Raw genomic sequence first — 26,461 nt, 5'->3', positions numbered from 1 at the left:
GCCCTGGAGGGGATGTTCCCGATGCCAAGGGCTGGACACTGGGTAGTTGGAGACTTCCCCTTTCTGCACCCAAGCACCTCGGTCACCACAACTGCCTCACCCCTTTCCCCCTCTCCCTATCACCCATGCGCAGCAGCACCCCAGCTTCCGGCCTCAGCTCCAGCCACACCAGGGGCTTGGGGAGGTGCCCCGGAGCCCATGGCCTCGGGCCTCCTGGCTCTGCGGCTCCCCACACTGCCCCGGTTTCTGCAATCCCCAGGCAGACCAGCAGGAACTCAGGAAGTTATATGATATTAATGAGGGATGATGCCTGGCAGGCTTATGTCCTGTGGCAGCATCAGGGGAGTTGGGGGGCGGGGCGGGGAGGCTCTGGCTCCTGGAGCCTCCCTCCCCCTGGCTTCCTGTCCCCACCAGGGACCGATGAGCACTCAGGAAGTCCACTCGGCTCCCAGGCCCAGTGTAGCCTGGCCTCTGGCACCCTGCCCCCCTCCAGGCCTCAGTTTATGCACCTGTACTCCTGGGGGCCAGGAGGGCTCGCATCCCTGGCATCCATCATATGCTCCAGGGCAAGTGGGGGAGGCAGCGACTCTAATGAGAGGTCCCCAAGGCTGGTTTCAGTGCTGGACCCCCTCCACTCCTTTTCAAGAACCCTGGCATCCTGCCCCATCTGTGACCACGCCCACAGCCAGGGCCACAAAGGGTCCCTCTTCCCTCAGGTGTCTTGGGGGTGAGAAGTCACTCCAGCTGGGCTGTGAGCGGGCAGCTTCCAGGACTGGGAGTGGGGGGGAGTGTGGGAAGGAACAGCTCCAGGAAGGTGAATCAGCCTCCCTTCTTCTCTCCCACGGCTTGAACAGGACTCGGGAATCCCCAGAAGGACTGTGGACAGGGGCAGAGGAAGGAGGCCGCCCAGGGACAACCGGGAATGGCCGGCACAGTCCCTGGGAGGGGAAGATGGGCACCCAGGAGAGGGCGTGCAAGGGGCTGTGGCGGACACGTGAACTTCAGGCGTGGGTCTGTGTGACATTAGTGGGGTCTGCGGAACTGAAGTGAGCATTTTTTTTTTTCTAAGATTTTATTTATTTATTTGAGAGAGAGACAGTGAGAGAGAACATGAGCAAGGAGAAGGTCAGAGAGAGAAGCAGACTCCCCGTGGAGCTGGGAGCCCGATGCGGGACTCGATCCCAGGACTCCGGGATCATGACCTGAGCTGAAGGCAGTCGTCCAACCAACTGAGCCACCCAGGCGTCCCTGAAGTGAGCATTTTTAAAAGATATTTTTCTTGGGGCGTCTGGGTGGCTCAGTCATTAAACGTCTGCCTTCAGCTCAGGTCATGATCCCAGGGTACTCGGGTCAAGCCCTGCATCGGGCTCCCTGCCTAGCTGGAGATCTGCTCCTCCCTCTCCCACTCCCCCTGCTTGTGTTCCCTCTCTCACTGTGTGTCTCTCTCTGTCAAATAATTAATAAAATCTAAAAAAAAAAATATTTATTTATTGGGGTCCCTGGGTGGCTCAGTCAATAAGCGTCTGCCTTGGGCTCAGGTCATAAGCCAAGGGTCCTGGGATCGAGCCCCACATGGGCTCCCTGCTCTGCGGGAAGGCTGCGTCTCTCTCTCCTATTAACCCTGTTTGTGTTCCCTCTCTCACGGTGTCTCTGTTCAATAAATAAAATCTTTTTTAAAAATATTTTATCTATCATCTATCTATCTATCTATCTATCCGAGGTGGGGGCAGAGCAGAAGGAGAGGGACAAGCAGACTCCTGGTTGAGTGTGGAGCCCAACATGGGGCTCAATCCCATGAACCCCAGAGATCATGTCTAGAGCTGAAACCAAGAGTCAAACGCCCAACCCAGTGAGCCACCCAGGCGCCCCCTACCGGCGCATTTAGACAGCACCGTGAAAGTGTGTGCTTGTGGGCACCGTGGCTGTGAGTGGGCATGATTTTCTCAACTACCTATTTGTACATCTGTGTTCCTTTGTCCACTTCGTTGTGGGTCTGTGCGTGCGTGGTTATATTGTGGGCCCATGGACTTCTTTATGGCTGTGTCTCCGTGTGTGTGTGTGTGTGTGTGTGTGTGTGTGTGTGTTTGCATGGAGGGACTGCCTGGCACAGGGGGAAGAGAGCAGCTTTGGAAGCGTCCCTCCTGCCCCTCACCAGTCACTTGCTGTGTTGTGAGACTCTGGACAACAACTTCCCCAGCTCAGCCTGGATGTTCTTTGTCGCTGTGGCTGCCTTGCCCCTGTTGGGGTGTGGTGAGAGATTAGGGACCGAGTCCCCCCTGCCTGCCTCCAGGAAGCCCTCAAACCAGCTGCTATTCGTTCGACAAACTCTCACCCACTTCCAGGGTGCCGAGGGTGGGGGTTGCAGAGGGGCTCTGAGGGCACCATCTGATGGACGCGTGTTCCCAAGTGGCGAGGAAGGGCAGAGCAGGAGCCTGAGCTCAGAAATCCTCCACTGAGTCATCCGCAGCCCTGGGCCTCTCCCACGCCTGCTTGCTGGCCAGTGCCTCCAGCTGCCTGCCCAGGCCCCCCTCCGGGCCTGCCCCTGAGCTAAGACCCTGCTCACCCGGGGCCTGACCTTCTCCTGACTCCCTGGTGTTCTGACCCTGCCCGGGGAAGAGGTTGGCCCCCACCTCGTACCCCTCCCCGCCCACACACACACTAAGGGGTGCAGGCGCTCCTGCACATCCCATCTCCTGCTCACACCTGCCAAGCCGACCTGTCTACCTGTGTCCTTCCACTGCTGCAGGAAGTTGCTCTGTGACCCTCCTAACCTGTCCCTCATTGCCAGGTGCCAACGCCTTCCGACAGGAACCATTTGTCTCTGCCCACCTCCCTCTCCTACACCCCAAATGGGCCCTTGCCAGCCTCTGCTTCTCGTCCCCGCTTCAAGGGGCTCTACTCTTGCCATCCCCACCCTGCCTTTGCCTGGCCTGGGCCCCTCCTCTGAGATACCCTCACTTCTGTCCTTCAGGACCCCCTCCAACACCTCCAATCCCTCCTAAACCCTCATCCATCAGGGTCCACTCCAACCTCAAGCCCCAACTGGCCAGGGGCTGTCACTTCCCTGTGCCTGATTCCATGCCTATAAAATGGGGGTAAACAGAGTCCTTTGGGGGATCATCTGAGAATTAAGTGAGGTGGGGCTTCAGAAATGGGACTCCAATAAATGATGGCCATAGTTGTGACTTGGGGCCACCCCTCCCCTAACCCCCCTCAGCAGAGCTCAGAGCATGTGGAGTGCAAAGGGCAGACAGCTGCTGGGAGGGGCAGCCTAGCGCCCTTCAGGGTTTGGGGTGAAGTGGGAAGGGACTGCTAGCAGCAAGCACCTCAGGTGGTGCCCTCTCTGCCTCTTGGCCTGGCTCCGACCCCAGAGCTGACCTCACAGGGGAGGCTGGCCGGAAAGAGCAGCGGGTAGCCAGAAGCTGGTACTACAGTCATACCCACTAACAAGATTACCCAGGTTTGCATGCATGGATGCTGGTCACATGGGACCTGCCTTGTCTGGCTCATCCAGCATCTGCCCCCACCACCCCCGCCTCGCTCCCACACCTCCTCCAGGTAGACCTCCATCCTGCCAGCCCTCCCTTCATCCAGCCCCCTTGCTTGTTTTGATTTCCATTCCCCAAGACCAGGAATGTAAAGGAGGAAGGATCCACAATACACAGCCCCACGATGTCAGCTCTAAAAGGATCTAAATCCCTACAGTCTAGGCTCAGGAAATCCTTACATTCCTGGAGTTGCAGAGCTCTGGATCCCAGCCGGACAAAGGAACAAGATTCTGGCCCCACAGGGTCGAAATACTCCAGAATTCCAGCCCTCTGAGGTCCGCAATTCTAGACTCCTCTGCTTCTCAGGTTCTAGGATGTAAGGATGCTGGGTCTGAGAAATTCCAGAATTCTCTGGCAACTTCCCTCCCAGTAACCCTACTCCCCAGCTCCACTCCGCCCCCCAGCTCATCCTTGGCTCTCTCTGTCCCCAGTGTCCCCTGGGGCTCCCACAGACATGATGCAAGTCGGCCTGGAGCCAGCTGAGAGGGGTGAGAGGCAGGAGGAAGATGTAATTACAGCTGGTCCTGCCTCAACCCAACAGGAAGCTCAGAGTTGGGGCCCAGGGGACCCTAATCCAATGTGAATAATGGAGCACTCACCAGAAACACACACGGCCCAGTGAGCCGGCTCCATCCAGATTCTCGGGGGTCTGGTCCCCATTAGCCCCAGGCTGGGGAACACAGGTGTTATTCCAGAGAAAAGAGGAAGTGGGGATGAGGAGACAGGAGGGGGTCTCTAACCCCATGGCCCTCTAGCCAACCTGGTAAAATAATTGACCAAACCCACAGCTCACCCAATCTACATCTCATTTCCTTTTAAGATTTTTTAATGTATTTCTTTGAGGGAGAGAGAGAGCACAAGCAGGAGGAGAGAAAAGCAGTCTTTCTGCTGAGCAGGGAGCCCCATGTGGGACTCGATCTCAAGACCCCAGGATCATGACCTGAGCCGAAGGCAGACGCCCAGTCGACTGAGCCATCCAGGCACCCCTTCATCTCATTTCAGCAGACATTCAGGATGTGATACATTCCACTTTAAGAAGCCCCTGGCTTAGGCTCCATGAAAAATAACACGCAGCACTGAGGCTTCTTAAGCAGGAGATGTTGGGGCATGGTGTTGACGTTGGAGAGCTGAAAAGCCCAGGTCCCACCTCCCAGTCTCTGGTCACCCTGAGGAGGAAGGATATGGGTCTGAGATCACCCACACTTCCACTTTGGGAGAAGCTGCAAATAAGGACTTTTAAGCAAAGGACTACTATTTTTCCATTGGGTCACTAAGTCAAGAACATTTTTTAAACATTATGTAGGCCAAAAGTAAAGAACCAAAAATAAATGAATAAATAAAAGATGAGATAAATAGAACTGCAGGCTGGAAATGTCCTGTGGGCCACCCATGTGTGAACTGAGAAACACAGGGCAGGAACCAAAGCTGTCACAGTCCTCCTCAGGACAAAGAAATAACTGTTGAAGGAAAGAATAGTACATATTAATTTGTCTCCTCCCCCTCTAGCCACGTTTCTCTCTCCTCCTGGTCCCCAGGTTGTAAGATTTTTTTAAAGATTATTTATTTATTTATTTATTTATTTATTTATTTGACAGAGAGAGAGAGAGAGAGAGAAAGAGAGACAGCACAAGCAGGGGAAGCAGAAGAGGGAGAAGCAGGTTTCCCACTGAGCAGGGAGCCCGATGTGGGGCTTGATCCCAGGATCCTGGGATCATGACCTGAGCTGAAGGCAGACCTTAACCAACTGAGCCACCCAGGCACCAACTCCTGGTTCCCAAGTTTTATTATCACCCTGTCTCAGCTCAGGTGTCCCCTCCTCCAGGAAGTCCTCCCTGATTCCTAAGCTGAGTTAAGTATACCCTCTGAGCTCCCCCACCCCAGCCCTGCCCGCTCAGGGTCACCATTATCTGGGAATAGGTCTGTCTCCCTCCCAAGGGTTTCTGAGTCCCAAGAGGGCAAGGCCAGGGATGTCTCAGTCACAACCAGGTTCCTAGCTTCACCCAACGAGACTGGTCGCACAGCAGCTACCACAGAAATGAATGAACAACAAACAGAGATCAGTGCTAAGGACAGAGGTAAGAAGCCTGCGGCAGGGGTTGGTCATTCAGGGAGGTGAGAAAGGGGCGACGGGCACAGGGACTCCTAAAAATCTACAGCCCAAGAGAGGAGAGAGGCCAGCTCAGGGGTTGGAGATTCAGCGCTGGAGGCCATGGTCCTCACCCCATTACCTCCTAGCTCTGTGACTTGGAATAAGGGACCTCCTTTGGCTCAGTTTCCTCATCTGCAAAATAGGTACTATACAAGCAGCCAGCTGCCTTCTGGGGCTATGGAAATGATTAAATAAATTCAGGATCGTGGAGTGCTCTGTGGAGGTCAGAGCCCAGAGAGCGCATTTCCTCCCGTGCAAGCCTCGCGCCCACACACACCCCGCGAATCCTCGCCCCCCAACACATTCCACACACACTCAGAAGAGATGAGAAGGGACGCAGGTTCCTCCATGATGGTCCCAAGTTCTGGGCGTGCCTCACATTCCCCCAAAGCACGGGTCCCACCACAGTCACCACGTTTATTAGGTCCATAGTTTGGCAGGGGTGGGTAAGCGGTCAGGAAGACTCAGAGCAGAACGCAGAACAGGCGCTTGTCGCGGAAGGGGTTCTCCGCGGCGGGTACCGGCGTCACCAGCGGGTCGTCTTTGGCGTGCGTCTCGCAGAAGGCGAGGAGTTCGGCCGCCGCCTGCGACACCTGGGGGCGCCCGCGTGAGGACCGTCCGTCAGCCTCCCAAGGCCCCGCCTCTTGCCTGGGCACGCCCCAACACCTCCCCGGGCCCGGCTCCGCCCCCTTCGTGACCACGCCCCGTACCCGAGTCCCGCCCCCCGGGTCCAGCCCAGTTCTGCAGGGAATCTTCCCACCGGCCCTACCCCAGCGGCGCCGGGTCCAGACCCCAGCCCCGGAGCCCACGCCTTCCTCCCCACCTCCACCCCGCACCTTCATGCGGTCGATGTTCACCTCCAGCTTCAGCTGTTCCACCGTCTTGCGGGCCTCCGCGATCTTGGCCATGTTGTTGGACATGGCTGAGGGCGGGGAAGAGTTTAAAAGCAGGGCGGGAGTGGGGGGCCGAGAGGGTTAGACTGGGGCAAGTCTGAGTCCCCAGGTAAGGATGGCAGTGATACTGGGACCCGGCGACAGGCTTGTGGATGGAAGAGCGTACAAATGGGGTGCCCAGAGATGGAGGGAGGGACAGGAAAACAGAGAAAGAGGAATGAGGAGACGTACAGATGGGGGACCAAGAGGAAGGCCAAAGGAGGGACAGAGGGACAGGGAGGAGAGGGGCATGGGAAGATCGTGGAGGGGTACATGGGATGGGGTACCTAGAGGCAGGTGGAGGGAGGGACGGGAGAACAGGGCCACAGGTGCTGGATCGGGATCCAGGTGTCCTCAGCCCCCTGGCGGATAGAGCAGGAGCCAGGAGGGGGCCCTCCCCAGGCCAATTAGCGGTGGCTCCGGGGAGAACATGGAATTAAGATCGCGGCGGGAAAGGCGCAGAGGGGGCCTCATTAGGGCCTTGGCAGCAGCTGCCCCCTCCGGCCCCCTTGGGGAGCTCCCCCACCCCAGCCCTGGCCACCTCAAAGGCTCCTCTGCTCATTAGCAGCCAGAGAGAGGGCTGGGGGTGGGGGTGGGGGGGTAACCCAGGCAGGAATGGGAGAGGGGCAGAGAGGATGGAGGGACAAATGGAGGGTCGGAGAGAGACACGACTAAGTGATAGAGGGATAGATTGAGGCCCAGAAGAAATAGACTGGGTGGGGGGGTGGAGATGAAGGGATGGAGCCACGGAAGGAGTAGAGGGAGGGGAGGACAGATAGGGCGGTAAAGAAAGGGACAGGTTGATCCAAGGGGACAAAGGGACAGAGTGGGGACAGAGAAGGGGAGGTGGAGGGTCTTGGAGGGATGGAGTAAGGGGGTGGGAAAGGAGAGAGAGATGGACAAATGGAGGGACAGAGTGAGGCACAGCGGGGATAAAGGGACAGAGGAGAGAAGGACAGAGGAACAGAGAGAGGGAGGGACTGGAAGGGCTGGGGGAGAGACAGACTGTTCGAGATGCAGAAGTAGAAAGTCATTCACTCGCTCACTCATTCGTTCATTCCCAGGCAGACAGACCAAGGCTGCAATCGGGCAGAGGAATTAGCTGTGCAGTGGAGATCCGAGCCTCCTACCTGTTGCTGCTTCCGGGCTAGGATGGCGGGCAGGTGGCGGTGGCTGGGAGCAAGCGTCTGGGTCCCCCCCATCCCCAGTCCCGCCCCACCCCCTCCCCCGGGGCTTAGCCCCTGAGGGCCCGCCTCCTCCTGCTGCCACTGCCGCTGTCCTCAGCGCCCTGGCCGCCTCAGGTCTGTCTCTCTGGGTCCCCTCTGTCTGTCTCCTTCTTTGTCTTTCTGTTTCTGTGTCTCTGTTGCTCCTGTTCTGGGTGTCTCTTGCTCTCCCCCTTTCTCTCTCCCAATCTCCCGTCTCAGTCTCTGCCTCTGCCTCGGTCTCTGTCCCTCTGGAACACACTCACACGGGCACACACACACTCCCTCTCAGGAAAAGACAATCTCTCCCAGTGTGTCCCACACCCTGTCCATATCCCACATCGCAAAAACATCTCCTGTGAGTCCCGCACAGCCTGTCACTCCATCACATGTGCTTTCCCACCCTGTCACACCTGCCACCTGTGTCACCCCACCCCAGCCCCTCACACAGAGATGCACACTACCTGTCTCACAACCAAACCCACACCCTCCACACACAGGGCCCTATGGTGCCACAGCCACTGAACCCCTCAAACTGCTGCAAAGCGTCCATGCCACCTCGCACAAGCACAGATATCCTATCTTAGACTGTCCCGTGTGCGAACAGAATTTCACCCAGTGTCACGCGCAGTCTCTCGAGACGTCCATCACACACATTCGCAGGCAGCTGAAACTTGGGTCTCACACCTGACAGCAACTTCCGCCACACTTTTTACCAGGGTCTCACACGGTGATGTGGAATTACTCACATGACATCTTTGGGAGCGCTGTCACACAACCACAACATTCTGTGGTGTTACATGGTGAGACACAGTCACACGTCCAGTGACCCACACACACACATTCAGTCATGCTTGCTCTTGCACAATCTGCTGGTGTCACACACAGTCTCACACAGTCCCTCACAGAGTGTCCCCTCCACACACTGTCACACACACAAGCTTCTGCTAAGCCTTGCGCAGTTCACACCGAACACAGCCGTCCCCACCCTCACCCTGCAGTCTTGTGTGGCGCACACATTTACAGGCACAAGATCTCGCTCATCTTCTCATCTCCAAGGGCCCCACACAGTGACACACGCCCTCATACGCTGTCACAACACTGTGACAGTCTTTCACTATCCCACACGATCTGTGCCACACAGAGTCATACAGTTTCTCACAGTCCGTCAGTGTGGCTGACATATACTGTCATACTCACATGGTCCCTCTGTCACCCCCACTCCCCTGGGGCCTGTCACACCACCTTCTCACACCACCTTTGAGTGTGTCCCACTCATCCGGTCTCACTCTCTGTCACACATCATCTGCTGTGTGACACACACAGCACTCGTGTCCTCTCCATGTTGCACACTGTGCCACACAATCTCTCGCTCTCACGTAATCTCTTAATGTCTCAACCGGTCCCCCGAATAGTGTCTCAGGCACACCCAACCTCCAGGGGTCCCACGCAGTCACCCGCGCGTCATCTTTCCCATCTCACAGACACCATCGGGCACAATCTCTCAGTGTAACACATGGTTTCACAGTCATACCCTTTGGCTGGTAGTAGCAAAACCTCCCAAGGTCACACAGCCACACACCAGCCTCTGGCGTCATGCACAATCTCACGGTAGTACACACTCACACAGTCTCTTGGCGTCACACACCATTCCCCGGCGTCACCCAGGGGCACCCACGGTGTCTCTCCAGCTTCAGGCCCATGCCTGCGGGCATCCACACTCAGCCCTCGGGTCTCTCGCGACTGCTCCCTGATAGCCACACGGGGGAGCCCGTGGCCCGCCAACGCCGAAGCCGTAGGCGGAGGTGGAAGTTGGGAGAGCAAGCTGCAGACCCCGGAGGAAGACCAGGACACAGAACGGTGGCGGGGGCTGGAGGCCAGAGGGAGAGAACTGAAGATGGACTGGGACAGAGAAGTTCAAAGAGAGGGGGTAGGGAGTTGCCGAGAGAGGCAGTGTGGCAGAAAGAGAGGCAGAGACAGAAATTTGGAGAGATGGAGACCTAGGGAGTAGGTGCACCAGAGACTGGCAGAGGAGGCAGAGACAGAGACATGCAGGGTATAGGAGAGACACACAGAGAGACATGGAGAGAGTCGGGGGCGCCTGCGTGGCTCAGTTATTAAGCAGCTGCCTTCCACTGGGATCATGATCCCAGAGTCCTTGGGATCTAGTCCCACCTCGGGCTCCCCGTTCAGCGGGGAGCCTGCTTCTCCCTCTCCCTCCGCGTGCCGCTCTGCCGACTTGTGCTCTCTCTCTCTCTCTCTCTCTCTGTCAAATAAATAAAGTCTTTTAAAAAGAAAAGTAATATAGAGAGTCAGAGACAGGGACCGAGAAACGCAGACACCTAGAAACATAGAAGCGAACAGACGAACGAACTCGCACACCCCGCGGCCCACAGGGGCGGGTGGCGGAGGCGGGGCCTGCAGGGCGCGCCCCAGGGGCGTGGCCCGGGCGCTCTGGTGGGCGCGGTTGGGGCAGGGTTCGGAAGAGGCGCGTCCCGGGGCTGACCATTAAGGGCGTGGGCTGGCGGAGGCGTGTCCCGAGCGGCGGGTGTTGGGGGAAAGGGGGGGTCTCCACGCAGTCAGCCCATCCAAATTCGGTTTTTACCGACTGCATGGGGAAGCGACACCGGCTGGAAGGGGACGCCGGCCCAGGTGCCTGGCAGCGATTTGATATGAGGGTATCAGACCCTGACTCCCCCGCCCCCAACCCCGAAGTAGCAACGGGCCTAGGTGGGGGAGGGGAACCGGGCTCACATCTGGAAAGCATCAGGCGCGCCGGACGTGCCAGGGCCCGGGGCTCGGCTGCAGAAGGGGGAGGGAAGCTAGGGCGCCCTCGTCCTCCCCCTTAACGGGGTCTGCCGGCGCCGGGGAGGGGCCTGGGCTTGCGCCGAGCCTCTGCGCCTCCCGCAGCTGGTTTCCATCAGCAGTTTTGGCCCGGGCCGCCCCCAAGGAGGAAACCCAGCTTAGAGTGGGGGAAGACAGGGTGACGACCCAGTCTCCTTTCCCGGTCTCTGACGGCAGCCAGACGCTGGGAGGGGGCTGGGGAGACGGACTGACCGACGCTGCTCGAATCGTTCATAACCTCCATTTCTCGCCGGAGCTGCAAACCTCAGCCTTCTTTCCACCCGCATAACTTTAGTTTCCAGGTGTGCAATGCTGTCTTGTGCCGCAAAGGAATGGCCCCAGCCTCGTGACAGCCTAGGAGTCCATGTATTGTGCCCATTTTTTGGAGGAGGAAACCGAGACCCTGGATTTGGCTTCAGTTCTAGCTTTTTTTTTTTTTTTTTTTTTTTTTTGGTTTTTTTTTTTTTGACAGACAGAGATCACAAGTAGGTAGAGAGGCAGGCAGAGAGAGAGAGAGGAGGAGGAAGCAGGCTCTCCGCTGAGCAGAGAGCCGGATGCGGGGCTCCATCCCAGGACCCTGAGACCATGACCGGAGCTGAAGGCAGAGGTCTTAACCCACTGAGCCACCCAGGTGCCCCCAGTTTTAGCTTTAATTATTCAAGAAGTGTGCAGTGAATGCCAACAGTAACTCTAAGGTCGAATACCCCATCGCTATTGTCTATTTCCAGCTGGATGTCTGGTGGGTATGGCACCAAGCTCCAGATTCCACCTGCCAAACCCTCTTCCTACTGCAGTCCCAACCATCTGATAGTAACTCTTAACTTCCCTCCCTCTCTCACACCACTGATCTTGTGACAAATGCCATTAATGCCAGCTTCCGTCTGTCCCCAATGCACAGTCACTTCTCACCTCCTCTGCTCTCCACACTCTGGTCCAGCCACCATTCCTCACTGGCTTCTCTCATCCTGGTCCCCACAGACCAGCCAGAGGGACCCTGTGGAGATGAAGTCCCCAGATAATAGCAAATGTTCGCAAGGAGGTGGCAAAATTGGAAGCGTCACACACTGGTGGTGGGAAGTAAAATGCTGCGGCCACTGTAGCAGTTGTTCTGCATTCATTCAGCAGAACAGTCTGACAGTTCTTCAAAAGGTTAAGGTCCCCATATGACCCAGCAATTCCACTCCTAGGAACCAACCTTTAAAAAACCCCGAAAACATACATCCACACAAAGATTTGTACATGAACGTTCATGGCACCATGATTCATAATAGCCCCCAAGTGGAAATGACCCAAATATCAACGGATGAGTGGAAAAACGAAATGTGGTCTGTCCAGACTGTGGGATAGCATTTGGCAGTAAAAAGAAACAAAGTACTGACACGTGCTGCCATGGGCTGAACTTTGAGAACATTGTGCTAAATCAAAGAAGTTGGTCCCCAAAGGCCATGTATTGCCTAATTCCATTGATATGAAATGTCCAGAATAGGCCAATATAAAGGGACAGAGAGAGAATCCGATGAGTGGTTTCCAGAGGCGGGGGGATAGTGGACGATGACAGCTACGGGAGCAAAATTTCTTAATCGGATGGAAATATTCACAACTGTGTGAAAATATGAAACACCGCTGAACGCTGCACTTATATGGGTGAATTTTATGGTAGGTGAATTATCTCTCAGTAGAGCTGTTAATCCTTTCACCTCCCTCCCTCCCCCTCCCACTGGGAAAAACCCAAGTCCCTCTTGTGCTAAGAATTCTCCCATGTGGCCCACCTCCCTCAGAGTGAAAATCAAAATTGTCACCAAGGCCCATGACACCCCATGCAATGTGGTGAGCCCTACCATTTTCTGCCCACCACCCTGGCTCCTCTCACCACTGCTGTCCGTCCCCCCAAGACATTCACAAGCCTCCCTCCCCCACCTCGTTCAGATCTCTGTTCAAATGCCATCTTCTCAATTAGACCATCCCCGATCACTCCGCTCCCCCATCCCACCCAAGTCCCTCATATCTCCGCTCAGTTTTTTCCCCATAGTCCCTATCACCTTTAACAAATTATACAATTTATTTACTTATTAAGTCAATGGCCTTGCCCCTTCCCTAGCTCCCAACCTGGTAAGCAGTTCCTTTTGCACCCTTCTAGAAATAAAACATATAGCAAACAGGCTATATAGGCCAGTGCTTAAGAACGTAGACTCGTAGGCAGCCTGAACTTAAATCTGGCTTTGCTACTTATTAACTTACTTGAGGCAAGTTATTTAACATCTCTGTGCCTCAGTTTCTCCACCTGTAAAGTGGGCATAATAGTATCTATATATCTAATAAACTCTCAAGGTTCTGAGGATTAAGTGAGTCACCAAGAAGAGTCTGGCATGCAGTAAATGCTCAATTTATTGTTAACTGTTATTTTCTTTTGTTTTGTTTTTAAAAATGGGCTCCAGGGGCGCCTGGGTGGCTCAGTGGGTTAGGCCGCTGCCTTCAGCTCAGGTCATGATCTCGGGGTCCTGGAATTGAGCCCCGCATCGGGCTCTCTGCTCAGTGGGGAGCCTGCTTCCCCCTCTCTCTCTGTCTGCCTCTCTGCCTGCTTGTGATCTCTCTGTCAAATAAATAAAATCCTTAAAAAAAAAAAATAGGCTCCATGTCTGATGTAGGACTTGAACTCACCACCCCGAGATTGAGTCATGTGTTTACCAACTGAGCCAGACAGGTATCCCGCTGTTACTGTTTTATTATTTTTAATGAGCAAGCACTAAAATCTTAAAAAAGGAGGATGGCCACCCATATATACTTCAACCATTTTGGCCACCAAGTAGCCTGTGTAGCCTTTGACAAGTCCCATCCCCTGAGTGTAGCTGCCTCTTTGATGGAATGGAGATGGGGCAAATATTCCCAAAGGCCTGACAAGCAATGGCTTTTCCTGGCAGACTTTCAAAACTGACTTTTATCTGTTGGTATTCCAAAAGAAATACGTGCTTATCCATACACACACACTACCCACCCACCTTCTAGAATGGAAATTCCACAGGAAGGACCTTTTTTTTTTTTTTTTTTTTTTTTTTTTGTTTTGTTCCTTTCTTCTTGTTCCTCACCACCTCCGTGGGCACAGGACATGCAGGTGAGCAGAGTAGGTCTGGTCTCTGCTCTTTCAGGGTTCAAAGCTACAGAGAGATGGACCCACCCATGTAAACACAAAGGTCAAGACAGAGTAAGTACCGTTCTTCAGACTGCGGAGTTGGGTGGAGGTTGGATCCCAACCTTAGCTCCCTCTTTCTTGCTGTGCGGCAGTTAGTAAAGGCCCCTCTCCAAACTTCTCCTTATGCACCCATGAAATCTGTGTGATTACTGAACTTATCCAATAGAAATATGGGCAAAGGGTGTGAACAGGCAACTCATAGAATTAAAAGTGGCCTAAAAGAGATACAAATGTGTTGCCTCATGGCAACGGGGAGAGAGACGTGGTAGTTAAAAGAGAACACAGTTTTCCCCCATAAGACTGGCAAAAATGTCTGGTGAACTGATGGAAAAATGGGCATCTCAGAAATTGCCTTTGGAAATGTCAGCTGAGGGCACGCTTAGTGGAAGGAAGTGTGGCAGTGTCGATTAAAAGTTTTTAAATGGGGACGCCTGGGTGGCTCAGTTGGTTAAGCAGCTGCCTTCGGCTCAGGTCATGATCCCAGCGTCCTGGGATTGAGTCCCACATCGGGCTCCTTGCTCCGCGGGGAGCCTGCTTCTCCCTCTGACTCTGCCTTCCACTCTGTCTGCCTGTGCTCGCTCTCCCTCTGAAAAGTAAATAAATAAAATCTTTAAAAAAAAAATAAAAATAAAAATAAAAAAGTTTTTAAATGAATATATTATAATGACCAAGCAATTCTATTTCTTAGAGTGGAGCCTCTGGAAATACACACATATAGGCACAGAGATAGGTACAAGGACATTACTGCTGCGAAGTCCCCAACAGCAAAAGAACTGGGAGAGCGGACAATCCCACAGTGGATGCTAAAGCAGCCATTGATAATACAGTGATGGGGGACCTGGCATCATTGATAGAGCACTCGACTCTTGATTCAGGGCTGTGAGTTCAGGCACCACACTAGGGGTAGAGATTACTTAAAAATGAAATCTTTAGGGACAGCTGGGTGTCTCAGTCAGTTAAGTGTCTGTCTTCACCTCCAGTCATGATCCCGGGGTTCTGGGATGGAGCCCCATGTCTGGCTCCTACTCAGCAGGAAGCCTGCTTCTCCCTCTCCTCTCAGCTCTTGCTCTCTCTTGCTATCTCTGTCTCTCTCTCTAATAAATAAATAAAATATTTTTAAAAAATAATAACACAGTAACAGAAAATATGTCATCTAAAATTAGATGAATGGACAAATTCCTAGAAGAATACAACTTAGTAAAACTGACACAGGAAGAAATAGAAAAGCTAAATAGTCCTGTAACCATCAAAGAAATCCAATTTTTTTTTTTAAGATTTTATTTATTTATTTGACAAACAGAGATCATAAGTAGGCAACAGGCAGGCAGAGAGGAGGAAGCAGGCTCCCTGCCAAGAAGAGAGCCCGATGTGGGGCTCAATCCCAGGACCCTGAGATCATGACCTGAGCCGAAGGCAGAGGCTTTAACCCACTGAGCCACCCAAGCGCCCCAATTTTTTTTTTTTTTTAAAGAGGGAGAGATGGAACAGGAGCAGGGAGGGGGGGGAGGGGAAGAGGGGGAGGGGGAATCTTAAGCAGACTCCATGCCCAGTGTGGAGCCCAACAAGGGGCTCAATCTCACAACACTGAGATTATGACCCGAACTGAAATCAAGAGTTGGACACTTAATCAACTAAGCCACCAAGACATGCCTACAAAAATCCAACTCTTAACTGAAATCCTTCCCATAAAGAAATCTCTGGACACATGGGGTGCCTGGGTTGCTCAGTGGGTTAAAGCCTCTGCCTTCAGCTCAGGTCATGATCCCAGGGTTCTGGGATCGAGCCCCACATCGGATCTCTGCTCCGTGGGGAGCCTGCTTCCTCCTCTCTCTCTCTGCCTGCCTCTCTGCCTGCTTGTGACCTCTGACTGTCAAATAAATAAATAAAATCTTAAAAAAAAAAAAATCTCCGGACACAGATGACTCAACACCACCAAAATAACAGTGATACACAAGGCAAATATATAGCTCAATTTATATGTGTGTATATATATATATATATATATATATACACATATATATAAATATATATATATATACACACATATATATAAATATGTATATGTATATAATAGTTATACATTTGTATAGTTACTTAGATTCATATATATTTGCAAATGCATAAAGGAAAACATGCAAGAATATGCAACAAACTAATTATGATAACTTCTGAAAGAAGGGATTTGGGGTTGTCCCTTTACCCGTATTTTTATGAAACCATGTTTATGCCCAAACACAACTCAATCAAAGATCAGATTCTTTATAGCCCATGACAGGAAAATTAGGTTGAGACCCACCCTGAGATCTGCCATCTGGTTCTGGACACTACTATATTCAAAGCAAACAGTAGTTGCACACTAAATGTTAGTCCAAAGGAAAACCATTTCTCTTATTTAACCACAGAAGAAGAGTCTACCACATATGTAACACTGTGCATTTATTTACAAAGAGGTTAGAGAAACACACAGAGTCTGGCCCCCCTGTGCACTGGGGAGTCACCATCGTCATAATAAATACAGTGATTTTTAAAAAAGAAAAAAAATACTGGATTGGAACAGTTGAGGGTCTTCCTGGGCTCCCCACACTCCCTCTCAGCAGGGGAGAAAGGGGGCATGAGATAGAAGTCATCTTCCTTTCCTCTTCTACCTCTTAATCCTCCATAATTGTCCAGGGATAGAGGTGAAAAGTCTTTCTTTCCAGGTGTTACCACCTCCTACTTGACCCTCAAAACCCCAAAGTCAGTGCTCCTTCCTTTCCCAGGGCACTCTGCAGGCACCACCTGAGTTAGACACAGAGTCTCTGACCATGGTGCCAAGGGGATATCCTAAGAATCCAGGGACATGGACAGGGGGCACTTTGTGAATGGGGAGTGGGGGGAGGACACTGTATCTGGGCATGGAAAGGAGGAATAAGAGGGTTCAGTGACGGAAGCGAACGGGAACAAACGGACTAAGTGTCTAAACTAAAATGGGGAAATTCAAACTGAATTACCCCTTCTGCATACCATAGTACACCCATAGTACAGATGAGGAAAGTGAGGCCCAGACAAAGGGAACTTTCTTGCCCAAAGGCTGCAGAGCCAGCAGCTGAACTGGGTCAAACAGGGCTCCTCCCCCATTCCTCCCTATGGTGGAGGGGGAGCCTTTTCAACCAAGACTTGCAGTGAATGGGGGCAGTGAGGAAGGGTCTTTGGAAGCAGAGAAAATGGTGGTCTTTGGAAGGGAGGTATGGAAGGGTCAGTGATTGGGAGTGTGGTGGTGCAGAGGCCATGAAGGGGGAGCCCAAGCAAACTCCCAAACTCACACTGTAGTCATGACCTTGAGAGAACCCGAACGGAAACGCAGTATCTTTTTCTTGAGTGCGTGGGAAGCCTTGATCTTCACAAAGACTTTGGCGGGGCCCGCAGGCGCCCCTCCACCCGCACCACCCCCTGCCCCAGAGGCCGCGGTGGCTGCCACCAGCTGCTGCGGCCACACCAGACCACCGCTGCCGTCTGAGTCGCTGGATGCGGAGCTGAAGGCCGGCGACTCCCCCTCGCTGGCGCTCGATTCACTCTCCCCATAGCCGCCGCCCACAACACCTGCGGGACCCCGGCGTCCAAGCGGCCCCAGGCGCCCGGCCGAGCACTCCGAGTCGCTGCCCGCGCAGCCATAGAGAAGACGGCGCTGAGGAGCGGATGGGGATGGGCCGGGCACCGGGCCGCGGGCCGCGGGGGCTCGGGGACGGCCGCGGCGCCCGTCCGCAACGTCGATCTCGGCCGTGGAGCGCCAACGGCGGCAGGACCCCGCAGCCTGGGCCGCGAGCGTGGGCGCGGGGCCGCGGCGGGGCCGCGGCGGCCGAGGCTCTTCCCGTTCGGCCGTGGGGTACTTGGGGGGCCCGGGAGGAACCGCGGCCGCGCGGCCCAACAGGCTGGTCTCGGACTGGGAGCGCGCGGCCTTGCGAGCCCTGGGCGAGCCCCGGCGGCCCGAGGCCTCCGTCATGCGTCCGCGGCGGCCGGCGGCCCGGGGACGCTCCCGGGGTGGGGACTGCTCCACGCTGCGGCCGCGGGTTAGTGGGGGCGCTTTGCGGCGGGCCGCCCGGCCAGGGAGGCCACGGGTGGCGGCCTGCGCGCCCGGGATGTACTGTGCCTTCACCAGGCGCCCCTCGGCCGGGCTGTCGGGGGGCGAGGGAGCGGCGGGCGGCGCGGGGGGCTCGGGCGCCGTCTCCGACTCCCACTGCGAGGCCCAGGCGCGGCCTAGGGCGGCCGGGCTGGCGGGACGACCCCCCGCGCGCTCCACCGGGGGCTCGGGCGCGGGCCGCGCGCCTCCGGGGGGCGGGGACACGTCCGGCGGCCTCTGGCGCACGCTGTTCTGGCGCCGCGGGCCCCCGTCCGCGCCCCCGGGACTGGTCCGGGGCTGGCCCGCCCCCCGGCGGCGGCGCCTGCGCAGGAGCGCCGAGATGTAGCCGTCCAGGGGCCGCCCCGCCCCCGAGGCGTCCGGCGAGTCTGCGGGAGGCCGGCCACAGGGCCGCGGGCTGCGCAGTGCCACGGCGTGCAATGGACTGGGCGTCAGGAAGGGCCCGGCGCGCGCCCGCCGCTCCGCGGAGGAGCAGGCCTCGGGGCCTGCAGAGCCCGCTGCCGTCGGGTAGGGCGCCGAGTATGATCGCGGCACGGCTGCCCGAGCGCTCACCGCCTCCGGAGCGCTGGGACTGGCGTCTCCTAGGGAGGGAGGCAAGAATAAAAAAAGGAAGAGAGTGGAGGGACCCTCGAAGTCCTTGCTGAAGGAGCCTAGGAGGGGCTAGTTGCCTACCCTGCCCTCCTTCACTGTCATCCAAAACCCTGCTCTCAGCTTTCCCGGCATATCAGGTTCATAACAAAATTGTCACAAGACCATGAAGGGTCTGTCCCGCCTCTGCCTCTCTGACCTTCATATCTAATCCCTGTCTTCTATAATTCTAGGTCTGGGTCTCTGCTGCCCTCTTGGAAGCACACGCCAGTCACGTTCCAGCCTCAGGGCCTTTGCACTTGCCATTCCCTGGAACACGCTTCCCTGAGGATATCTGCTTCGCTTACTTCAGGGCGCCACTCAAATGTCAGAGTCTCAGTGACACCCTCCCTAGCCATGTGTCCTAAAATTGCAACTTCCTCCCCAACTCAAAAGGGTATGCCCTCCCCAGCTCCCTTCCCTAACTTTCTTCTCTTCCTATATGTCTATATCTTATTTATCTTGTATATTATCTGTTTCTCCCACTGCAAAGTCAGCTTTATGAAAACAGGGATTTTTTTTTTCTTTCCCTCTGGGTATTCCTCGCCACTGAAACAAATCTAAGCTGGCACCTAGTAGGGGCTCCGAAACTGACTTGTATAAGTGAACAACAGGAGTTGCTGTTTACATGGCTACCAAGTGCCAAGTCCAATGGTAGTGAGGGCTCAGGCTCATTGAGTATGAAGAACTTCCCTATGAGGCAGGTGCTGCTAATAATCCTATTTTAACAAAAGGAGAAACAGAGGCCCAGAAAGAAGCAACATGCTCAAAATCACATGAGAAGGAAGGGTCACAGCCAGAGTTTGAATCCAGGTCAGTCTGACTCAGAAGCTTGTGCTCAAAAGCATTCTTTTCCTGCCCATTCCCTGCCTCTCAGGGCCCCAACCCCACCCACCTTACCTAGGGACTTGGGCCTCTCGCTGGCGTAGATGCCTCGGGGTTCAGAGGGACCCAGGCGTCCATAGGAGCCAGATCCAGAGAAGCCACTGTCCCCACAGAAGGTAGAGGGGGGTGAGTCTGGACCTCCCGTGGAGCTGGGGTCTTCATAGAAGCCTGGATTCCAGGGAGTGGAGGAGAGACAATCAGGGGCCTGGACGGGGAAACCAGGGGTGGGGAAAGGAAGAGACCAAGAGGCAGAGACAGGGAAACCTGAGAGGTAGGGGGCAGTAGGAAAGATGGGGATGTCCCAGGCAGACCCTTCTCCCTCTACGCATGCTCACCTGAGCTGCGCCCGCTTTCCTGTTCCAGGCCCCCAGACTCCAGGCTCAGGTCTCCCAGCTGCTGGCCCAGGTCCCAGATGAGCCCAGGCAAGGCCTCCTGAGGGCATGGGGAGAGCAGGATAGTCAGAATATCCCCAATCCTCTGTCGTGTGCCCCCCTCCCCATATATCCCCCCGATAGGCAGAGCTTCACTTTGACAGTGAGGCTCTAATTTCAAAAGTCTAAAAGCAGTACCGAGGTCCCAGGATCACCCTCAAGATCTCTGTCCCTTCATCCCATTAGAAGTCCCAGCGATGGGGCACCTGGGTGGCTCAGTGGGTTAAAGCCTCTGCTTTCAGGTCGGGTCATGATCTCAGGGTCTTGGGATCGAGAATCCCACATGGGGCTCTCTGCTCAGCAGGGAGCCTGCTTCTCCCCGTCCCCTCTCTCTGCCTGACTCTCTGCCTACTAGTGATCTCTGTCTGTCAAATAAATAAATAAAATCTTTAAAAAAAAAAAAAGTCCCAGTGATTATCTAACTCAAGTCCTTCATGCTGCAGCTACATTAACCTTTCTTAGGTGGGATAAGCTTCAGAAGTTCCCATCCCTCGCCCCCTCTCTGTCAGGTGTTTCCTCCATAACCCTCAACCCCTATCAGAACATTCCTCTTCGAGTCTCAGTTTACATGGTGTCACTGTAAGGGGAGTTTGCCCTCAAAATACCCAGGACCCAGCAGATCCCCTAGCCATTGGTCCACCTCCTCCCAGTCCTTGACTTTCTCTTCTCAGATGCTCCCATCATCTCCCTCTGCCCCTTATCATCAGCACAAAGTCCTTTTGTAAGTCTTCCTTAAGTCCTTCCCGCTGCAGACTGATTCTTTCCCTCATATGGATAAAACAGGCTGACCACAACTCGTAGAAGCCTTCGGTCCTTCCCCCAGGAAGAGCACCCTAGGAAGTCCTTCTGTGAGTCTAGCCCGTAGCATACTAGAGTAGCAAGCCCCAGCCCATTCCCTGGCCCCAGGGAACAACATCTTTCTCCCACCCTTGCTTCATTCCCACCTGGAAGCCTCCCATGTCTGCCCCTGAACCTCATCCCCATGAGAAAGTCCAGTTGAGTCTATCCTGGATCCTTCTTGCTGCAGAAAACGAGCATTTGTCAGGTGAGAATAAAGGAAGGTGAAAACCCTTTTAGGGGAGTGACAGTGACCAGGGACGGGTTGAGGGACTAAGATAACACAGATGGGGCTTCCAAGACGCTAGGACCTAACCCCATTTTGGAAAAACAGGGCCAGATCCAGGAAGAGTCGCACGTGGGTCTAGGGCGAAGCCAGAGGTGGCCACCACCACAGGCTGACGGTTGACCCTCAGACAAAAGCAGCTTGTCTGGACGGCGGGAGGGAGGGAAGGAGGGGGGAGGAGCCGGGAGGCCAGTCGCCCAGCCCTGCCTATTTAGGGCAGAAAGACTGGCCGGATCCCCCCATCCCCCTTCGCAGACTCCCCCCTCCCTGCTTCCTACTCCTGTGGCTGCTCTCCTGGGCCCCTTGTCCTCCCCCTTCCCCCCACCCCAAGAACAGAAGCCCCCATCTGGGTTTGTTTATGGGAGGAAAGTCAACAAATCATTCCATGTTGGGCTCCTGCCCTGGGTGTGCAGAGATGCTCAGGGTGGCGTCATCTTGGAGCAGAACCCAGGAAAGCAGCCGGATGGTACACAATCAGGGGTGGCTAAAACAATGTCGGAGACCCCGGCCAGGTACCCCATGTCATGTCCCCCACTAATCACCCCCCCTTACTCTGCTCCAGCCACGCTCCCTGGATGACTATGCGGTGTTCCTACCTCAGTAAGGATGTGCTCCCCCTGCATTTCTTCCTGGCTCCCTCTCTGGCTTCATTCAGATCTTTCCTTACACAATCCCTCCCCTGACCGGTCTTTCCAAAATAGCTTCCCCATCATTTTGCACCCATTGACCTGTTCCCCCCCCCCCCCCCCCCGCTTCCCTGCACCGTAGCAGTAATGACCTCTTGGCTCAAAAGCATGCATCAGGTCGTCATCGGGTCTGTCTCACTAAAAGTCATCCCTGGAAGGCAGAGATTTTAATCTGCTTTGTTCATGTCAGGATTCCCACCCACCCACCCCTAGGGAACAGCACAGCGCCTGGAACAAAGCAGGTGCTCAGGAAATGTTTGGTGAAAATGAATGTACATAGCAGAATACTATATACCTGTCAAAATGGAAGGACACAATTTCTACACAGAATCATCACTAAGAGGGGGCACCTGGATGGCTCAGCGGGTAAAGCGTCTGCCTTTGGTTCAGGTCATGATCCTGGAGTCCCAGGATCGAGCCCCACATCGGGGTCCCTGCTCAGTGTGGAGTCTGCTTCTCCTTCTATCCCTTACCTCTCTTACTTGCCCTCTCTCTCTCTTTCTCTCAAATGAAGAAATAAAATCTTAAAAAAAAAAAAAAAGAATCATCACTAAGACACAGCATTGACAAGAAAAAGAAAAGTGTCGTGTATGAGTGGGAGTCAGATTTACCTGCAAGGCCTGGGTCCCACTTCTAGAGCTTCTGATTCCAGCCTGGAGCCCAAGAATCGGCATAACTTACAAGTTCCGAGGTGACACTGCTTAGCCCAGCAGCCACACTTTGAGACCCGCTGGTGTTATCTCTGGGACCACCCCAAGAGACTGGCAATGGCAAGAAGCGAAGCAAAACCCTACATTTCTTGGCAGGTAAGCTCTTCCTACAAGCAAATCCATTGGTCTAGAGGGACTCATGCCAACGTGACATTGGCGGTGATCTCCGAGGAGACCCTGTGTGACCTTGAGCAGGTTACTCCCCTCTCTGGGCCCTGGTCTCCTCGTCTGTAACATGGCCTCATTCAGCTCCCTCTCTTACGGTGTGTTGTGAGGATTATATGACTTAAAACAGCGGTTCCTTTTAAGCTCAATAATTGCTAGCTTTTATTCTTACACGAAAGCTATGAATTTCCAACCAGCAAAATATAAAGTCATGTTTTACTTGTGTAATTAAAAATAAACATAAAAGGATAGACTGGGAGGGGAGCTAAGTTCTATGGGTCTAATTTCAGTTCCTGCTCTGTAGGGAAGAGCAGGGGTAAGGGGGACAAACCGGAGAGGCCTCCTCTTCCCCCACGCCTGGGTTCTCCAACACCACCCCAAGTCCCCACACTCCCACTGTGGGTAAGTTTGACCCCCTCCCTTCTGGGTGCAAAGTGATGACTCTTCAAATGACCTCGGTCTGAATCCTGCTCCCCATGTACCCACAATACCCCTCATGCCCATCCCCTTTTCTTTGCAAGCCCTTCTGCCAGCAGGCCTGTGGTCGTTCAGTTGGATAGGTTTAACGGGTGAAACCTTAGGTGAGGACCCCTGGAGACCCCATGGCCTAAACTTTTCCAGACCTGTGTTCCCCACTGCTCACATGCCCCTAGTCTGTGTCCCGTTCTCTTTAGCGCGATTTGGAAGTCCTTCTTCAAGTCTAACTTAAGTCCTTCTTGCTGGAAGGGGACGCTTTTTCTTGGTGGAAGAGAATGGAACTCCCACACCCATCCAGGATTCTGACCTCTCTTCTCTGAGATACCCCCGGTCTTTACCTGCGTCCGGGCTACTCCTATTAGCAACGAATGGAGTCTGGCTTCAATCTTTCAGGCTTCAAAGGGAGTGTATTCCTTGGCAGGGGGTGCGGGGCGGGAGGGGTTAGCATCACAAGACAGAGGCTCGGGATCAGAGGAGGTACCCACACCCTCTTCTGAAGGACCCAGGAACCCCCAACCGCAGAGACGTTTATATTTAGCGCTTTTCTGTTCCTCCCTCCGCGCCGCTGCCTTCCTCCCGCTGCCTGCCACCGCCTCCTCCCTGACGCTGGGACGGAGCTTTGCCTGGAGAGTGTGGGGGAAAGAGCCCTCTCCACTACCACCTCCTGGGGGGCGGGGTAGACAGAGGGGCAGAGAAGGGGGGAGACTCAGCGGCAGGAATAGGGAAGCTGAAGGGCAGCGAGGGGAGACTGAGGCAGACTGAGGGACCGGAAGGAAGGACACAGCTCGCCCATCCCCATGCTCTCTCCCTCTTCTTGTACGTACGGTGGGAGGTGCCTACCCAAGCCCAGCCAGCTTGGGGTGGGGTGTGGGGGGGAGCTGGTGAAGGCCCCCACAAGGCGTCTCTAACTTTGGGAGGGGGTGGGGCCTCCCACAGCTGTTTCTGCTTCCAGAGAAGAATGTGCAGGGTCTCACTCCCGGTCGGGGGAGGGGCTGTGCGTGCAGCCCCGGAGTCTGGCGTCAGTCCCCCTCCCCATTCTCCATCTGGGGAGGGGGCAGTGGAGGTCAGCAGCAGGGAGAGCCCCCTCCCCCGCTGCCCGGGCTCAGGTTTCCCCAAACGGGAAGCTCTGACCACACACAGGCTTGGGGATGGGATCTGCAGAGGGAGCCAGGGTCTGGGGCCTGGCAGGCTGGGGGGAGGGGAAGAGAGAGATAGGGACAGGGACGTGGGGCGGGAAGAGAGAGGGGTGCAGAAAGGCAAGAGAACGCCAGGGAGACGGAGACAGAGAGACCCAGAGAGACGGAGGATTAAGAAAGACAGAAACAGATGCTGAAAGTCAGAGATGTGGCAGTAGGGAGACAGAGTGAGAGAAATCCAGGAAGAGGTCGGGAAAAATCAAAGAATGACAGAGAAGGAGAGAGGGGTGGTGCTCTTGAAGTCATTCTGGAGACCTCTGCCTCTTTTTCTACCATTAGAACACTCAGGGAGTTCAGAAGCCAGACCCCCATGCTGCCTCGACCTGCCTCTTCTGGGGCTCACCAAGGCTGGGACCAGCTAGGAAAGGAGGGAAAGTGTCACCGCAGAGTAAAGATCATCGCGGACTGCAAGCTTCCTCCCAGCGGTGATCCCTCCCTCAGGAAGCCCAAGGATCCCCTCCCCCCACCCCGCCCCCTCCAGAGATCTCCAAGCACACCGGGACTTAGGGAAGATGGAGCCCTGGTGGCGGGGCCAGAGTGGGGCATGTTTGGATCCCAGCTGTGTGACCTTGGGTGAGTCGCTTGCCATCTCTGAGCCTCAGCTTCTTGCTCTGTAAAATGGGGACTATCACCCCTTTCTCCCCCAAGCTTCAAGAAGACAGCGCATGCCAAATACTCGGCCCAGGCTTGACACATACTTAGCGCCCAGAAGAATTTTCTTTGGGGAAGGGGCCTGTGCATTTCACGAGGCTCTAGCGGAAGCGATGCTGTCCCCCTTCCCCAGTTTGGGGGTGGGAAGGCCAGATCCCGCCCGGCGCCCATACTCCAGGGTCTCCAGTCCCACCCCCTGTCTTTTGCCCCTCCCCCACCGGAACGGGTGTCTGAGCATCCAACCGAGACGGACAGACAGACAGACACAGACGGGGGCGGAGGGATGGACGGACAGGCGGCCCCTCACCAGCTGCTCCTCCAGGGCCGCTGCGGCCCGGCGCGCTGCCGCCGCATCTTCGTCCTCATCGGCGTCCTCCTCGTCCTCGGCCTCGGCGCCCCCCATTCCGGGCTGGGCCAGCCGCAGCGCTTGCTGCACGCGGTACTCCTGCCTCTCCCGGAGCCAGTGCAACTCGCAGAGCCCGGCCAGGCTGCCCTCCAGCCAGCCCCGCAGCCGGCCCCGCTCGGGGCTCACCGGGAACGAGAAGGCCCGGATCATGGCTGCGGCCCCCCACCCCAGCCCGGCCGGGCCCCACGGCCACCCCTCTCCGGGTCCCACCTCCCCGCCCCAACAGCCCGCCCGCCCGCCCGCCCGCTGGCCCGGCTGTCACCGTCTCATCTGCATAGGCGCCCGCCCATTGGGCCGCCCACCCGCGCCTTATCTGCATGACCACGCCCCCAGCGACAGAGCAACCGTCGCCTATTGGCTGGTACCCTCCCTTACGAAGATGCCCGGCGGTGCACCCGCGCCCCCCGACGCGACGCATGCTCGCAGCTTCCTACTCGCTTTGCTTCTGGGCGGCCTTGCCACGCCCCACCGCTTGCTGCCTTCGGGCTCCAGTCACGCCCCCCTCTCGCGTCACAATGAAACAAGTCCGCCCTTGCTCCAACGACATTGGCCCGTGCCTCCCCGATCCCGCAGCTGGTTCCGCCCCCTTGCGGGCGAGCTCTGGCTACCATTGGACTGTCCCGCGAAAGGAGAAGGGGTGATCTATAAATAGAGAATGGGTCCACGTGACAGTTTGGCAACCTTCCCTCTCCCCCCACCCCTAGCGACCCTGAGCTGCTGAGGGTGTGCGGGGGGCGGAAAAGGTTCTCGAGTCGAGCCCTGATTTTGCCTCCTCTTCCACGAAGGCTTCCCAGACACTCAGCTGTAAAACTAGAAGGCAGCCAAGAACGATAGCCTTCCATAAAATAATGCTTCTAAGCGGGACGGGCTTCATGGGCGTGTGACCAGCTTAGGAGGGGCCCGCGCTTGGTTTAATATTGGCTGACTCCTAAGAGTCAGATAGGTTATATCCCAAATTCTGGAATTATAAGACCAGCCTGGGTGGAAGATTCTATTATCCGACCAGAACAGAATCTGAGCGTCCTTTGTCTCCCAGATTGTGTGGGGGGCATTGCGTTCACCATTCTACGATTCCAGGAGCCTTTGTTCAACGTTCTAAGAGGCTTTGTTCTCAGCATTCTAAGATGC

At 55.3% G+C, this 26,461-nt stretch overlaps 2 protein-coding genes across 2 annotated transcripts; both read right to left on the bottom strand.

The window, feature by feature from the left end:
* Window positions 1-6,077: 6,077 nt before the first annotated feature.
* On the bottom strand, window positions 6,078-7,079 carry GNG8 (G protein subunit gamma 8). Its single transcript, XM_059382813.1, has 2 exons — window positions 6,534-7,079; window positions 6,078-6,290 (listed from the first exon to the last, which is right to left on the bottom strand). Exons 1-2 carry the CDS (start codon window positions 6,615-6,617, stop codon window positions 6,162-6,164), a joined length of 213 nt encoding a protein of 70 aa, XP_059238796.1. The 5' UTR covers window positions 6,618-7,079; the 3' UTR covers window positions 6,078-6,161.
* A 9,202-nt stretch (window positions 7,080-16,281) lies between these two features.
* On the bottom strand, window positions 16,282-25,535 carry DACT3 (dishevelled binding antagonist of beta catenin 3). The gene is made up of 4 exons (XM_059382521.1): window positions 25,235-25,535; window positions 19,824-19,920; window positions 19,504-19,656; window positions 16,282-18,557 (listed from the first exon to the last, which is right to left on the bottom strand). The coding sequence occupies exons 1-4, from the start codon at window positions 25,481-25,483 to the stop codon at window positions 17,161-17,163; spliced, it is 1,896 nt and encodes a 631-aa protein (XP_059238504.1). The 5' UTR covers window positions 25,484-25,535; the 3' UTR covers window positions 16,282-17,160.
* Between the last annotated feature and the right edge of the window lie 926 nt (window positions 25,536-26,461).

Source organism: Mustela nigripes, chromosome 17 (genome assembly GCF_022355385.1).
Source record: "Mustela nigripes isolate SB6536 chromosome 17, MUSNIG.SB6536, whole genome shotgun sequence".
NCBI lineage: Eukaryota > Metazoa > Chordata > Mammalia > Carnivora > Mustelidae > Mustela > Mustela nigripes.
Note: the sequence above shows the minus strand (reverse complement) of the source record. Positions and strands in the feature narration are given on the sequence as shown.